The sequence below is a fragment of the Balaenoptera borealis genome (genome assembly GCF_965194805.1).
Source record: "Balaenoptera borealis genome assembly, chromosome: 7".
Taxonomy (NCBI): Eukaryota; Metazoa; Chordata; class Mammalia; order Artiodactyla; family Balaenopteridae; genus Balaenoptera; species Balaenoptera borealis.
In genome coordinates, this window is record NC_138864.1 from 65,594,842 (window position 1) to 65,610,824 (window position 15,983).

At 36.0% G+C, this 15,983-nt stretch overlaps 1 protein-coding gene across 2 annotated transcripts in view; it reads left to right on the forward strand.

Moving 5' to 3' along the window:
• The first annotated feature begins 1,486 nt into the window (after positions 1-1,486).
• Positions 1,487-15,983, forward strand: part of LOC309631767 (uncharacterized protein) — a 334,396-nt gene continuing 319,899 nt past the window's right edge. For both annotated transcript variants that reach the window (XM_082398697.1, XM_082398696.1), the window contains exon 1: positions 1,487-6,183. In XM_082398697.1, the coding sequence (XP_082254823.1) occupies positions 6,161-6,183 (23 nt within the window). In that variant the 5' untranslated portion in view covers positions 1,487-6,160. The remainder of the gene's footprint in view (positions 6,184-15,983) is intronic.

Below are 15,983 nucleotides of genomic sequence, written 5' to 3' on the forward strand. Positions count from 1 at the left end.
GTAGCATTGACATATATACACTACTAAATGTCAAATAGATAGCTAGTTGGAAGCTGCTGCATAGCACAGGGAGATCAGCTCAGTACTTTGTGACCACCTAGAGGGGTGGGATGGGGGGGTGGGATAGGGAGGGTCGGAGGGAGGCGCAAGAGGGAGGGCATATGGGGATACATGTTTACGTATAGCTGATTCACTTTGTTATACAGCAGAAACTAACACAACATTGTAAAGCAATTATACTCCAAAAAAGATGTTAAGAAAAATTCTTTGCCCATTTTAAAAATTGGGTTATTTGTCTTTTTTAAAATGAGTTGTAAGAATTCTTTATATAACCTAGATGTAAGTTCCTTATCAGATATATGATTTATTTACAAGTATTTTCTCTCATTGTGTGTGTTCTTACTTTTTTGATGGTGTCTTTTGAAGCACAGACGTTTTTAATTTTAATGAAGTCAAATTTATCTATTTTTTTCTTTTGTTGCTCATCATTTTAGTGTCATATCTAAGAATTCTTTGCCAAATCCTATGTTTTCTATGAGTTTTATAGTTTTAGCTTTTACATTTAGGTCTTTGATCCGTTTTGAATTAAGTTTGGTATCTGTCGTTAGGTAAGGATGTTTTGATCACCTCCTATTTACCCAGTTGGTGAGGGAGGTATCACCTATCATAGATAGTATGAGATGCCTGAACACATGATATCCAACACTAGACAGATGAAATCAAATAGATGTTTATTAATCAATCATACTTGCAGCCCCAGGGAGGGACACAGCATATCATACAAGGTCACATGGGGGTTGCGCTTTAGAATAGTAGGAATAAGTAGAGGCTGTGGAAGTCAGACTTCATAGTATCCAGAGGATGAGGTGATCCCTGGTTCCCACGGGAGGTCATTGGCTTGTTTGTGATTGGCTTGTTTGAATTTCAAGGTCTGGCAGAGAGATAAAACCCATTAGACTGAGGACTGAGTGGGTTGTAGCTGGTGCAGCTGATAGAGGAACTAGTCAGATGGGAAGCCTTTCCTGCTGGGTGGGGGGCATATCTCACAAGAGCAAGGAATCTCATGCTTAGGACGTTGGGGCCCTGTGAGGCTCAAAGAAGTCAGTGCAGCACAGGAAATGTTAGACTTATAATACAAAGAAAACAACTTCAGTTTTTTGTATGTAACCATCCAGTTGTTACCAACCAGCACCATTTGTTGAAAAGATTATTCCTTTCCCATTGCATGGTGTTGGCACCCTTGTCAAAAATCAGTTGACCCATAGATGTATATGTTTAATTCTCAATTTTCAATTCTATTCCATTGATCTATAAGTCTGTTTTTTCCTGGTACCACACTGTCTTGATTTCCATTGCTTTGTATTACATTTGGAAATTGGGAAGTGTGAGTCTTTCTACTTTTTCTTCTTTTCCAGAATTGTTTTGGCTAAGTAATATGTCAAAGCTAATATGCTTTGCTAAGCTACATATGCATATGCTAAGCTAATATGTTTTGGAGATTATACTGGAATCATAAAAGTGGGCTGAGATCCATGTAGAAGAAGAACATAACTATTATAGACTAAGGAAGGGTTTGCTTCTCTCCTATAAATCTTCCTCTTAAAGAGAGTGACAGCTGTAAAAAGGAAGTACATAGAATGATAGAGAAAAATCCTTCTGTTAGACAGAATTAGCCCTGGGTTATGAGGTACTGATGAAGCGGGAGATGTCCAAACAATATAGCCATGTAAATTGAATTAATTTTCCATGTAAATTGAATTAATTGTAATAGGTAAGAGAGTGATTAGTTCTAGTCACTAAGTGTTTCCAGATACAGTTAGGATTACACTTTCCTGTACCTGGAGGTGACTTGTACTGAATAATGAAATGTGAACAGAAGTGATCCAAGTCACTTCTAGGTAGAAGCTGTAAAAACCTGTGCCCCTGTGTGATGACAACCCCAGCTGACACCCTTACCCCCACCCCTGGCCCACCAGCTGATCTGCAGTAGACTATACGAGAGTATTTTTGTTATTGCTGGACAACTTATCCTGTCCTGACTGTACAAAAGCCATTGGTTTGGCAGTTCATGGAAACTTTTTTTGAAAATCTGAATATATAAAGTAGGTTGATCTAATCTTTACCACAAGCTTAACTGCTCCTCCAAAAAAGGCTAACCTCTAGTAGATAATTAAGGCACAGTTGAAATAACATTGCATTGAACCTGTGGGCTGTAGCTGCTGAGGTATCTACCTACCATCATCACATCATCAATCAGTGTAAGCTTTCCTGCCATTAGCTGAGTTTGGCATAAGCCAGAAGACTTGAAACTCAAGACTAGGTCTGAGAATTGGAGATGTTTTGCTTCCTCCAATTTTAGAGTTAAATGAATTAGGAGCAACTGGTTCTAGTTTTACAAAACCAGATTTAATATGAGACTTGTTAACCATGTCAACTGAAAAAGAGAAAAGAGCAGCCCATGTAACACTTCTTTTTTTTTTAACATTTTAACGAGATCTGAATACAAATATATACATAGCATATAATTAAGTTACATTGTTAACTTCTTTAGCATTTTATTAAATTAATGTTTATATCTGATACTTTATATAGAACAAAAATTCCACTATACTTACTATGTAAATTAGCCCCCAAACAATTTGTTTGTTATCTTTGGCTATAAACAGATATGACAAATTCAAGCTGATTTGGGAAGTTATTTAATCAGTTAGAGACAAAATGTGTACAAATGAAAATGAAATGTCATAGCTTACAAATCAATTTCGAGCTGAAATAATATAATTTCTACATACAATTTGAGCTTCCCATAAATATTAACAATGCAAAGTCAAAGCTACATCTTTACCTTTATATCACACTTTGATATTTTTCAAGGATATGGTAATGTGAGTTACAGAAAATGAGACTCCATGTATAAAATTTACCAGAATGAAACTTAGAAGGAAAAAAATACAAGTTATATATTTTCCTTCAATTAGGTTTATTGTGTATTTATATTTAACATATGGATTTTACATTTAAATTACTCTTACAAAAAATAAAAGCTAATATTTATATGTTCCTCACCATGTGCTGACCTTGTGCTAAGTGTTTTATGTATTTTTTTTATCTTTACAATTAGCCTATAAGGTAGACACTATCATTATCATACCAGTTTTATAATAAAGAAACAGACACTTAGAAAGGTTAAATAACCTGCCTGTGATTATACTGCTAATAAGTGGTGAAGCTGGAATGAATCCTTGTCTTTCTGACTATAAGACTCATATTCTTATGTTACAAGACTTATGCTATAATACCCCTGCTGCCTCCCATAATATTTTCATATTAATTTAACTAAATTCTGGAGAGCTGTAGGACTAATAAAGAAAATACAAATAAAGTAAAAACATTTCAGATTAATACTGCTTTTTCAAATGGAAATTTTATATGGCTTCTTCCAGTGTACATTTAAAAATCTCAATAGATGATTGAACAAGAGGTCTTTACTTAAATTTTCTCTAAGAATGTTGAAAAGTTTGATAAGATTGGTAGAAGAAGAGAAAACAATTAACTGTCCATTCAAGCCCAGAAACTTTTTTTTTTTTTTTAAATCTGGCTTGAAAAAGAGGTAACTTGAATTGATTTAGAAGCAGACTTCAGACTGTTTCTTTTTTAAGATTAATTTATTAATTCTTTATTTTATGGAAGTATAGTTGATTTACAATATTATATTAGTTTCAGGTGTACAACAGTGATTCAATATTTTTGTAGGTTATACTCCATTTAAATTTATTATAAAATATTGGCTATATTCCCTGTGCTGTACAATGTATCCTTGTAGCTTATTTTTATAAATACTAGTTTGTACCTCTTTATCCCCTACCCTTATCTTGTCCATGCCCCCTTTCCTCTCCCACTGATGTCCACTAGTTTGATCTCTATATCTGTGAGTCAGAAGCATACTGTTTCTTTGTTCTGGAAAAAAACTGCTGTGGTCCATTTTGTTACACAAAACTACCAAGGAAATTTGAGGAGTTTGGGAATCTCTGGCTCTAAGGGGCTAAGCTGTCCTTATAGTGAATCAATGTTTGTCTAGGAATAGGCATATCTGCATTTCTGCAGAAAGTGTTTCCTTTCGAGAAGAGATTCTTTTTCTATATATGCATTAAGCAGAGTTGTGCCTGCTAACTGGCTTGCTGAGATTGTGTACTTGCTTTAGCCCCAGCTCACAGGCAATCTGCACCTGAGGACAGGACAAGTCAATTCATTGGACAAATACCTATAGAACATCATCTATGGATCAGACACTGTGGAAGGTGCTAGAATACAGAAGGAAAGGTAATACAAAAATCCATATAGTCTATATTCTAGTAGAAGAAGGCAGATAACAACAATAAGTAAAAATGTATTGTATATCAGATGTTGATAAGTGCTCTCGAGAAAAATAAAGTGGAGCGGGGAGTGGGGAATGTGTTGAACGGATTCACAATGTTGTTTATTTATTTATTTAGAAATTACTTTAAACTTACAGAAAAAAACAAAAATACTACAAGAAACTACTGTTTTTGCAAACCATTTCAGAGTAAGTGGCTATCACTCCTGACTACTTTACTACAAACAAAGACGTTCTACTATACAACCATAATACAGCCATCAAAATCAGGATATTAGCACTGATCCTTTACTGCCATTTCATCCCGTTTCATCAGTTGTCCCAGTAATGTTCTTTATACAATAGGACCCTATCCAGGATCATGTATTACATTTAGTTGTCATGTCTTTTTAATGTCCTTCAATCAAAAACAGTTTTTCATCAGTGGGGGAATCCTTTCACAATATATATGTATATCAAATCATCACATTGCACACTTTAAATATCTTATAATTTTATTTGTCAAGTATACTTCAGTAAAGCTGGGGAAAAAACCTAGTTTTTCAGTGTTTCTTTGACTTTCAATCTTGACACTTATGAAGATTACTGGCCAAACATTTTGTAGAATGTCCCTGTATATGGGCATATCTGATGGTTCCTCATGGTTAGATGCCAATTATACATGTAAGAATGCCACATAAGTAAAGTTGTGTTCTTATTCCATCCTGTCAAGTGATAGGTGATTTCAATTTGTCTCATAATTGGTAATGTTAACTTTGATCACTTCATTAAGAAGACATCTGTGAGGCAATCTCCACTGTAAAGTTACTCTTTTTCCTTTTGTAATTAAAAAAGCATTTTATGGGGAGGTATTTTGAGAGTATGTAAAAATCCAATTTTGCACAAATTTTCATCCAATAGATTTAGCATCTGTTGATATTTCTTGGTTGATTATTACTATGATGGTCCATGACTTTCATTATATTTATTGGTTATTCTATTGATACTATAGAGAAAATCTTTCTCTTCTCTGCATTTATTTATTATTTTAAAACTTTATATCAGGATGAATTCATGAATTTTGTTTTATTCAGCAAGTTATAATTTTTAGCATTATTATTAAATTTCTTGCTCAAAATTTCCCAGATTTGGCCAGCGGGGGGCCCTTTCAAGCTGGCACCTGTGTCATATTGACAAAACCCCTTCTTTGAGAACTTCCTTTCTCTCTAGCATATAAGATGCTTCAGGCTTATCTTGTAATTTCTCTGCCCAGCTCTGTAATCAGCAACTTTCAAAGATCCCTGGACCCCATAAGTGGATAATGACACTGGATATTTGGAAACTAAGATCTGAGTGCTAGGTATGCTTGTGGCTAGTAAGGTATTGCTGCTCCCAGATCTTTTTAGTGGACAGAGCTGGGGTTATATGTATGATTATGCACGTGTATACATAATACTTATACACACATATTTACATACACATTTATTTCTATATCTGTATATACTGAAAGCATGAGTTAACATTAGCCTCCAGCTCCAATCCAACACCACAGTTCATTTTAGTTTTATCCCTTTCCATATTTGTAACCCCCTTCTCCCCCGGGAGAAACTTGGCTGCCTTACCTTTAACATATTTATGTGTTAGATCAATCCTCTCTGAGTAGAACCAATCTCCTGATGCTGCTACCAACCTCCTTCCTCATGGCTGAACTCTTCACTCTCCACCCATCTTTTCCTTTTAAGACTTTGACACCTGACTTCAAACTTCCTCTGCCAGTGGCCCCTGCACTGATGACCTCCTCACCTCATGGATTCCTACACAATGCACAGGTTTGCTGCCCCTCAACCCCACTCTGCGTGAATGTTTACTTTTCTGGGCTTTGGAGTAAATTATTAGGAAGGCAGGAAGAATACAAGGTTGCCATTTTCAGTAGAGTGGTTGGGAAACACCTTGCTAAGAAGATCAGATTTGAGGGAAGGTCTGAAGGAGTGGTGAGGGAGTGGGTCCTGTGGGTTTTTGGACAAAAGTTTTCCAGGCAGAAGTAGTAACACGTGCAAAGGCCCCGAGGCACAAAGGTGCCCTGTGAGTTCAAGGCAGGGAGGCCACCATCACTGGAGCACAGTGAGCAAAGGAGAGAGTAGTAGATCAGGTCAGAGAAGTATCAGGGGGCTAGACTCTGTAGGGCCTTGTAGACCATTGTACAGCCTTGGCTTTTCTCTAAGTGAGCTGGAGTGCCGTAGGAGGATTTTGAGCAATGGAGTGATGTAATTGACTTTGGCGTTAAAAGATGACATTGGTTCCTATGTTGAGAGTAGACTGTGTGTATGTGTGTGGTGATGAGGGGTGGAGGGAGAGGGAAGTTGAAAGCAAGGAGAACAGCTAAAATACTCCTAGAATGATCAGAAGAGAAATTAGCTGTGGAGGTGGTGATAAGTGGCCAGATTCTGGATACATTTTGAAGGCAGAGCTGATGGGATTTGCAATGGGTTAGATATAGAGCTTAGTATGAAAGATATATAGATAACAAATACTTAAATACTGAAACGTAAGCTTAAGGAAGTCAGGGATTTTTATTTTTTATTTTTTGGTCAGTTTTGCTCACTGTTGTATCCCCAGTTCCTATAACAATACCTGGCATGTATCAAATATTTAACAAGTAGTTGTTGAATAGTTGAATGAAAAAAGTAAAAAGTAGAGAGGAATCCAAGTTTTTGTACTTTTTGGGGAATTTACATCTTTTCCTTTAATGGCGGGTGTAGAAATTACCACTGCAAAATATTAGGAAACCTGTATTTAGTCAACTGATAAAATGTGAGGTGAGTACAATGAAAAGGACTCAAGAAGGCCAATAAAAATATACTTTTAAATATTTACTGTTACCAAAACAAGGAATACTGAAAGGTTATGACTATGTTCAGTGGTTCTTCACTTCAGGGTATCGGTACTCACTTGCTCTGCTTATGTGAATTCTTGTGCATATGTGTGAGTGGTAAGAAATTTACCACCTACAAGGAGGAAGAACCAAAATTTGAGTAGGATTTTGCTTAGAAGAATTAAATACGAGCAAATGTGATTATTTTTATTATAACAGGGTCTCCCTTTTTTTGAAGTAGAGAAAGAAGCAGATTTGCAGCAAGTATGCTGGAAAATGTACATGGCCTGCAGTCTATCTCATTTATCCCACACCTATGGTGTTAATTGGTACAAAGTTTCTAGAAGGATATTGACAGTATATATATTGGAAATCTTAAACATATTTGTGATAGTTGACACCACGATTCCCACGCCGTATCCCCCTTAGGGTTGTTTATGTTCATGGATTGGCCCATTTCACCAGCCTGGTTACACAAAATATCACATTTAGTTTAAAAAATTTACATGTTTCACGTAAATTTCTCACACCTCTGCATGCTCAAAGCAGTAGAACATCTGGTCACTCACTTTTGAAGTTGCTCCCATATAAATTGTTGAAAAATTTAGTAGGTTTAATTGGCCAAAAGGGATTGTCTTTCCCAGGGATTCTCTAGGCAGAAAGACAACAAAAGAATGTGACTAACCCTCTGGTTTATCTTGCCACTGTAACATTTTATTCCACCCACACTAATACTACCCATGTCCTTGGCTATGATAATGGCATTATCATCACTGTGATAACCGGCACAGGCCACAGTAGTTCCGTTCGGAGATCTTACTCTCTTACTTAGTCTTACAGTCAGGCATGAGTGACCCACTATTTAGTACCCACAGATTCAGCTTTTATATAATTAAATTATTAAAATATAAATTATTATAATTTATATATTATAAAATGTTACACATGCTTATAAATAATACAAAAACTAACAACCAACTAACATTTCAGACCATTTCTTTTCTTTCTATATTATTGGGATCTTACTGTAATTCTTCTTTTTTTAATGTTCAGCTATTGCACCTTAATATTATATTATTTTTCTAAACTTTTGGGGTTTTTTAAAACATAATTTTTAATAGTCACAAAATATACCATTGTAATTGCATGTTACCAAAATTTATTCAAATAAACCCTGATTATTGGACATTTAGGTCATTTTTGTCACTTTTTCCTTTTGATCTGTTCCTATGCTGGGATTTCAGTTGAACAGGTGAAAGGATTAAAGAATTGGACTCTTGAAAGGAACCATTGATGAGCATCAGAGTTGGGCAAATGAATTGTGTAAAAGAATCTGTTGCATGTATAGACGTGATCATTAGCCCCATTATAGCCCTAACTTTAAAATCATGTTCTGACTCAGGCCTGGAGGTGGAGGAGTCACAGAACAGTGGCACCAATTACATGTCACAATTTTTTTTTCAGGTTGTATTTACATGATGCTGAAACAACCTACTGAGTAATTAAATTCAACAAAAATATGGCATTCTTGTTTCAAATCCTGCCATGCTACTAATGGCTACTAGAGGGCAGCAGAAGCCAGGAACTGGCAGGAAAAGCAATAGCATGAATAGGCTGAAGAGGCCCAGGCCTCTGGTTCCCTCTGGGGAACCATCTGTTCAGGGTTGAGACAGAAGATTGGGTTCAAGGAGTCTGCAATAAGGTCTTTTCAGTTACTTGAGAAGGCAACAAAATAAAGGAATAACAAAAGAGTGTTAAAAGGGTTAGGTACTTAACAGACACCTTAAACCTTTTGGAGGATTGAAACAAACAAATGGAGACTAGCAAGAATCACCAAGTTTAAGCCAAAAGCCATGGGTTACCAGGTTATTCATTCGATGGAGAGGGTAGAGTTAAAGCTGTGGTAAGATTTGAAGTGAGTGTATCAGGAAAGCAAGTGTCTGTACAGAACTGGTGATGTCAGAGGGCTATGACAGCTTGACATCATCTGAGCAGACCCTCCATAGAAGAGCCCACATGAGAGGGCAGCAACTGAGCAAATGTTAAGGCATAAGAACCTTGGGAGGTTTGGAAGCTATAGAAAGAGGTAACATTTTAGTAAAACGGTTTCTAACTTACGGTAGTAGAAAGAACATTGGGCAGGAGTCCTGAGAGCTGGATTTAAAGTCTAGCCACTAACTAGTTATATGACTGTGAACAAGTGATTTACATTTCTTGGGCTTCTGGTTTATCATGGACAAATTGGGGGGTTGGACTGGATGAATTCTAAGATACCTAAGATATCTGAAATTCTAGGAGCTAATTGATTGGTGATTAGTCATCAAAACTATCACCCAGTTACACTGTGTAGGTAGAGTGAGATAACAGTCCAGCATCCATCTTTCCTTAGTCTCTACAAACTGTCTTCATGTAGCTAGCCAGAGAGTGTTACAATCCCACCATTTCTTATTTGTACTTCTGCGAAAAACAGAAGCCAGACTACTTGATGTTTCATGCTGTGTACTCATGTAAGAGGAAGAAGGAACAAGGTTTCCCAGGATTTGATGACCCTGTTTTAAATACACTGGTGTGTGCCTTTGGGAAATCTTAAAAAAAAAAAAACCAGAAAAACAAAAAAACTAAAAGAATGCACAAAAACTCACTCTTGCAGTTCAAGCTCTTTAGTTGTTGACACTTTGAGTTAGAGTTAGGATGACTTTAAAGGATCTTCAGGATATTTTAGACTTTTCTAATCAGAGCTTTTATTTTTGAATTCTAAAGTACTAGATAATGATAAACACATTGTCAAAATGTTCATTTCCTTAACTATCACTGTAGGATTACAAACAATTTTTTATTTTCAAATTTCTTTTAAATTTGTTTGTAACCTTATTTTAAAGTGGAAGTTATTGCTGCTTGAACTTTGTAAGTTTATGAAAGAGTTTAATAGGTAGATAAGTCTGAGGAAGATGTTTTATAGTTATTACACTACAAGCATTTTTTGAAAACCACCTCTTGTGAGTAGACATGGAAGAGTGTAGAATATAGACATTTAAAAATTTCAAACAACTTTAAATCTGCTTTAAATAAAATCTGATCTGCTTTTTCATCTAATTTATACAAAGAATTCAAAAATCTTATTAAAAATGATGCATAGTTATATTGATTTTTAAAGCAGGAAGATATCATAGGCATTGTCTGGTACAAGTGGTTCTCGACCTTTTTACTGCCAAAGGCTCCTTTAATTAATTTTTCTCCAGTGATTCAACATTTTGAAATATTCTGTCTATTTTTCCTCACCAAAAGCACTCCTTAAATGATAATTAGGTTTTTCATTTTAAATTAATCTGAACACATACAACTGCTGATCTCTTTAGCGTGAGTTCAGCAATGACACCATCCTGAGGTGATGAATTTCTACCATGTAAAAAAATTCTAGTATTTAGTGCAGACTTACTGTGAGAAAATACACTAATTCTATCATAGTTTTGAGATTTTGAAAATAACTCCAGGACTCTAGTGGACCCTGGGGAACTATTTCTTTTCCCTACCTCTCTCAGTTTACAGATAAGTAACTAAATCAGTTGTTTAGAGTTATGCTGATACAAGTCCAGTGCTCTATCAACAATACTGGGTGTCCCCTCTTCTTTAGGAGTAATCATTACAGTTTATGGTAATGAATACAGTAAAGTTTATACTTCTCACAAAAAAGTGAATCTAGAAACTTGGGTTCGTAGATTTTTTCTCTGTTTTTTGTTTTTTCTTAGATGACATTTAAACTGAACAAATCTAAGTTTAGGAGGCATCTCAGGTAGCAGATTTAAGGAACTAAATTCTGGATATTTCCTGGAATATACGTTCCAAGATATTGTCCTTTACTGTTGTTTTCTTTTTGGAATCCTTCAAGAATAAGAGTTGAGAGATTATTTTGTTTTAGCAGCCTGTTGATGTGACTGTCATTTCATTACTTAAAATTTATTAGATACTAACTTTGCAAAATAGAAAATCTTTAAATTCTGACTCCATAGAAGGCAAATAGTAACACTGCGCTTGCGTGTGTGTGTTTGTGTTTGTATTTGCTGATTACAGGAGCAGCCTTCCCACTCCTGCCCATAAACATGTATCACACGTATGGTTTTCAAGAAGTGAGAATGAAGAGTATTTTGAGTACTCCTGAGACACCAAAGCATAGGTTACCTATACCTTCCACTCATGGAACTATCTCTAGCACTTTCTTTCCCTCCATATATATAGCCAAAGCTATCTCTTGCCATTCGCTACCATGATGCCTGGAAGTCCCATATCACCCTTTTTATTTTTTTTAAATCAAAATATGCAAAAATGTCATCTTGGAGGGTTAAGACGATGATTTATTGTCAGCATAACCAAGTCAACATGAACTATTTTGTTAACCAACAGAGAATAGGGATGAGAAAATTTGGAAATTTGAAAGAGTGGTAAGATGAAGGACAATGGAACTTAGAATGCTCAAGTGACAAGCAATGACAGCCAGAGTTGAAATCAAAGAATAAATGAATTTTGTCTTATTCATAATTTTAAGTTAGTAATATACAGAGAATTCATGTTTGGAGGAAAATCAAGCTTTTAAGAACATATTTGAAAATGCCATATTTTTGTACCTGTTTTTGGTACTAATCTAGCATAGGGACCCTCACTGCTAGACCTTGCTTTTAATATGCAGTCATCACTAGAGTAAAATGAAAATTATATATATATTTAAAGATAAACAATTAAAAAACTACTCCAGTCTTATACATGAAAAAACTCATTTGTATTTTATATTTGCATTCAGAGAATATTTAGAGAAGGCCATCTTTAGAAACAGAATTAAATAATTTGATGAAAAACATTTAGAACGCTTCAATGGCAACGATTAAAAAAAAAAAAACACTTAGAACTCCTTGGGAACAGACCATTGCAGGGTTTTATAGAATCTTGCGGCTCATACTTGCATGGTTCATTAGTGACAGAACTCTGGCCTAGAGTCAAGTTTCCTGCTTCTCTCTTTTTTTTTTAAATAAATTTATTTATGTATGTATGTATTTATTTATTTATTTAGGCTGCATTGGGTCTTTGTTGCTGCGTGTGGGCTTTCTCTAGTTGTGGCGAGCAGGGGCTACTGTTCGTTGTAGGTTGCTAGAGCACGGGCTCTAGGCGAGCGAGCTTAGTAGTTGTGGCTTGCGGCCTCTAGAGCACAGGCTCAGTAGTTGTGGCGCACGAGCTTAGTTGCTCCGCGGCATGTGGGATCTTCCCAGCCCAGGGATCAAACCTGCATTGGCAGGTGGATTCTTAACCACTGCACCACGAGGGAAGTCCCTCCTCCTCCTCTTGAGATGCTCAATTCACAAAGCAGGGCCTCCTGAGGAACTGAAAATAAACCTAAATTTAAAATGTTTTAGTTTCTCTGTTTAGTAATAACAGGTACCACTTTTCATCAAAGTCCTGTCATGAGCCAGGTGTTTACATGGATCGACTGCAAGCTTTACAGCCACCCTCTAAGGTGGTGATGGCTAACATTGAGAGAGAGAATAGCACAGAGGTTAGGAGCACTGGTTCTGCGTCACATAGAATAGTGCCTCGTACCTGTCTGGATTCGAGTTGCACACTTTTGCTTAATGGCTGAGCGACCTCCATTTCTTCATCTTTATGATCTAGATAAGTAGTACCTATCCCATAGTGTTGCTGTAAGTGAGAAAGAGGAGAGCGACACCTGAGAGCCAGGAGCTGGCCCATTTTTGTCAGCTAGGGCTTGGTGTTCTAGTAGCTGGCTTGATACTGCAGCTAGGCTGTGGCATTTGCTGAACATAAACAAGTTCATAGACCATCAACAGCAGACAAGGCCACTCTGTGATTGTGATGAATCAAGAGAAAAACAAGACTACTCTATAATCATGTCTGAATACAGACAAAAACAAGAACATTGCCCAAACCACAAAAATAACCAAGTATCCCCCTTTCCTGGCTAAAATGAATGACTATAACTTCTTTACCAATAACAAATCTGGCTTTGTTCTTCCTGCCTTCTAGATAAGAATTATTAAGACACCAATTATAGAATTACCTTCACTTTCTGACCATATCAAATACAAAGCAATGTTCTAGTTCTTTGAACTCTCCCTAAATTACTAACACAAGCCTGAATCCTAGTCCTTTCTAACACCCACTTGCTGAGGTGCCCTACAATTCTCCCCAATATATGGTCTCCCTTATTGTAACAAGTCAATAAACCCAACTTTGTTTGACCAAAAGTGTGTTCCTGGTGGTCCTGGGATAGAGGGCATTGACATGAGGAATGAATGAGTTAATCCATGTAAAAGACTTAGAATAGTGCCTGGTACCAAGTAATTGTTCAATGAATGTTATCTATATAGTGTTTTATAATTCTGTAGACAGTGATATGGAAACTCAGAGAGGGCTCACAACTGGGAGAAGGTGGTGGTGTAATTCCAGTTCAGGTTTGTTATGCTCCAGAGCCCATGTTTTCACTACACCACACTACTATGCTTTGATTCATCACCATTGCTCTCCCATCCTTCCTGTCAGGAGGTGCCATTATTGGCCCCTGGGATTCGAATTTTGTCTTGATCTATGTTTAAATAAAAATTATTTTCCTTTAGGAGGCATTAAAAATTCAACCGTTAATCCTTTTCGTTTATGTAGTGGCTTGTTAGGTGAAAGACCTTCAGATTTTCTTTCTTTTACTACAGCTTTAGTCTTTTGATCATGGTAAAATTCTTTTTTATCCTTTGAAGTCTCATTGACTGAAAAGACTGTGGTAAAGAATGTTAACTTGGATCTTTTGCAAAATAAGGTAGCTGGAAGACAAGAATGGCAACAATCCCAAGCTAGCGCCAGGGTACAGAAGTCAGAAGATGGGAGTCCAAGTATTAGGCTTCAGTGAAACCATCCAGCCAACTTCTAAAGTGATAAGGGAATAATATTAGGGAACCTCAAGGAAAGACAACACTCACAGCCAAAGCATGCTTGACCTCCAGAGCTTAAGGTAAAAGAGAAATTAATAATAAACTGGACCATGGATCTAAGTGCCTTTTGCATCCACTCACTTTCTAATTTATTAATCGTGGGAATTTCTATGTGTTCTGGGGTGGGTGGAGTGAGGTCTTCTGTATCTATTTGCTTTATGCAAGACCTTCTAATTGAGTTCTTTCCAAACTGTGTTTCTGGAAATGTTGGTATTCTAGGAGATATTAATATGTATTCTGTGAAAGACAGTCTAAGGGTCAGTTTTTGGAATTGTTCTAACTGTGTCTACTTGAAGATTCACAGAGGCATATTAAAAGCTCTTAAAAATGCAGTAAAATATCTGTTTAATTTTATGTCAGGCATTTCTCAAATTCATTTAAATTTAAGACTTTTTTCTTAGAACATATTACCACCACCACCATCATCATCATCATCATCATCATCATCATCATCATCATCATCATCATCACAGCTAACACTTACAAAGTGCTTACCATACACTAAATACTGTTCTAAGTACTTTGTATATACTAACTCATTGCCTCAACAATTTTGTTATTGCCAGGGATACGGAGGCATAGAGCAGTGCAGTAACCTCCTCAAGGTGACACAGCTAGTAAATCAGTACAGAAATTCCTTTAACTGCTCATGTCTTAGGAGAAAAAGTGACAAGTATTCTTTTGACTCGAGGTAACAAAGAGAAAAGTACTAGATTTATTCAAGTATTCTATCAACATTTGTTGAGAAACTAGTACAGACAAATGCTATTCAAAGTACTGGAGATACAGCATTGAGTAAGACAGACAGGATCCCAATTCTTACGGAGCTTACATTGTAGTGGGAATAAATAGACAATAACAAGCATATAAATAAACAAAAAAACCACGTAGTGGTAAATGTTCTGATGAAAACAAAACAGAGTGGTCTGAGAGTGTGGATTAAGAGTAGCTTAATTATTCTTGAAAATTAATTGCAATACCTTATTAAATAACTTCATGTGACTCCAACTAAAGCAGAATAATCAGTTTAATCATAGCCTTTTAATAATAGCCTTACTGATTCATTGATAAGGTGTGTTTTTCCTTATTGGAAAGGTCATCAATTTGGCTTTTATATTCTTAGGGCAGTGTTTCCCAAAATGGGATCAATGAAGTACTCGTTCCTGGGCATTTTAATAGTTGTGTACGTGTGAAAATATTTTTGTGGTCAAAGAAATTTAAAACAAGTTCCTAACTACATCAGTTACCCAGAGCCTCCAATACATCAATACATTTTTTTCTGCAAAAAATATAGTGTACAATATTTTAAACTTATTTGACCATGGAACCTTCTCTTGTGGCAGTTTCTCATGAGAGTTGTGTTCTGTGGAACCCACTTTGGAACGTATTACTTTAGAGCTATCTCGCTCTCCTTTTTTTTTTTTTTTTTTTGCACAGCACATTTGTGTTGCCATAATTATTAAACTCACTTAAAAGAAGTTTTGATCTTTTGCACTGATTTAGAATAATTCCTTATTAAATTCTCCTTTGTTGTTAGGATTCTGAAAAGCCAGGTTTCAGATCTAAGAGAAATAATATTTCAAAGAAAAGTACTATTTTTTCATATTCTGAAATCTTGTTAATTCTGTTTGCTGGCATTTGGGTTAGTGGAATTAGATATTCTGATTTTTCTCCTCTGGCTGCTTACTTTATTATTGTGGTTAAATCTTTCTTGATAAACCTGTGCTACTCTTGGGATCTAGTGGGCACTATGTATTATGTGCTCTTTCTCTAT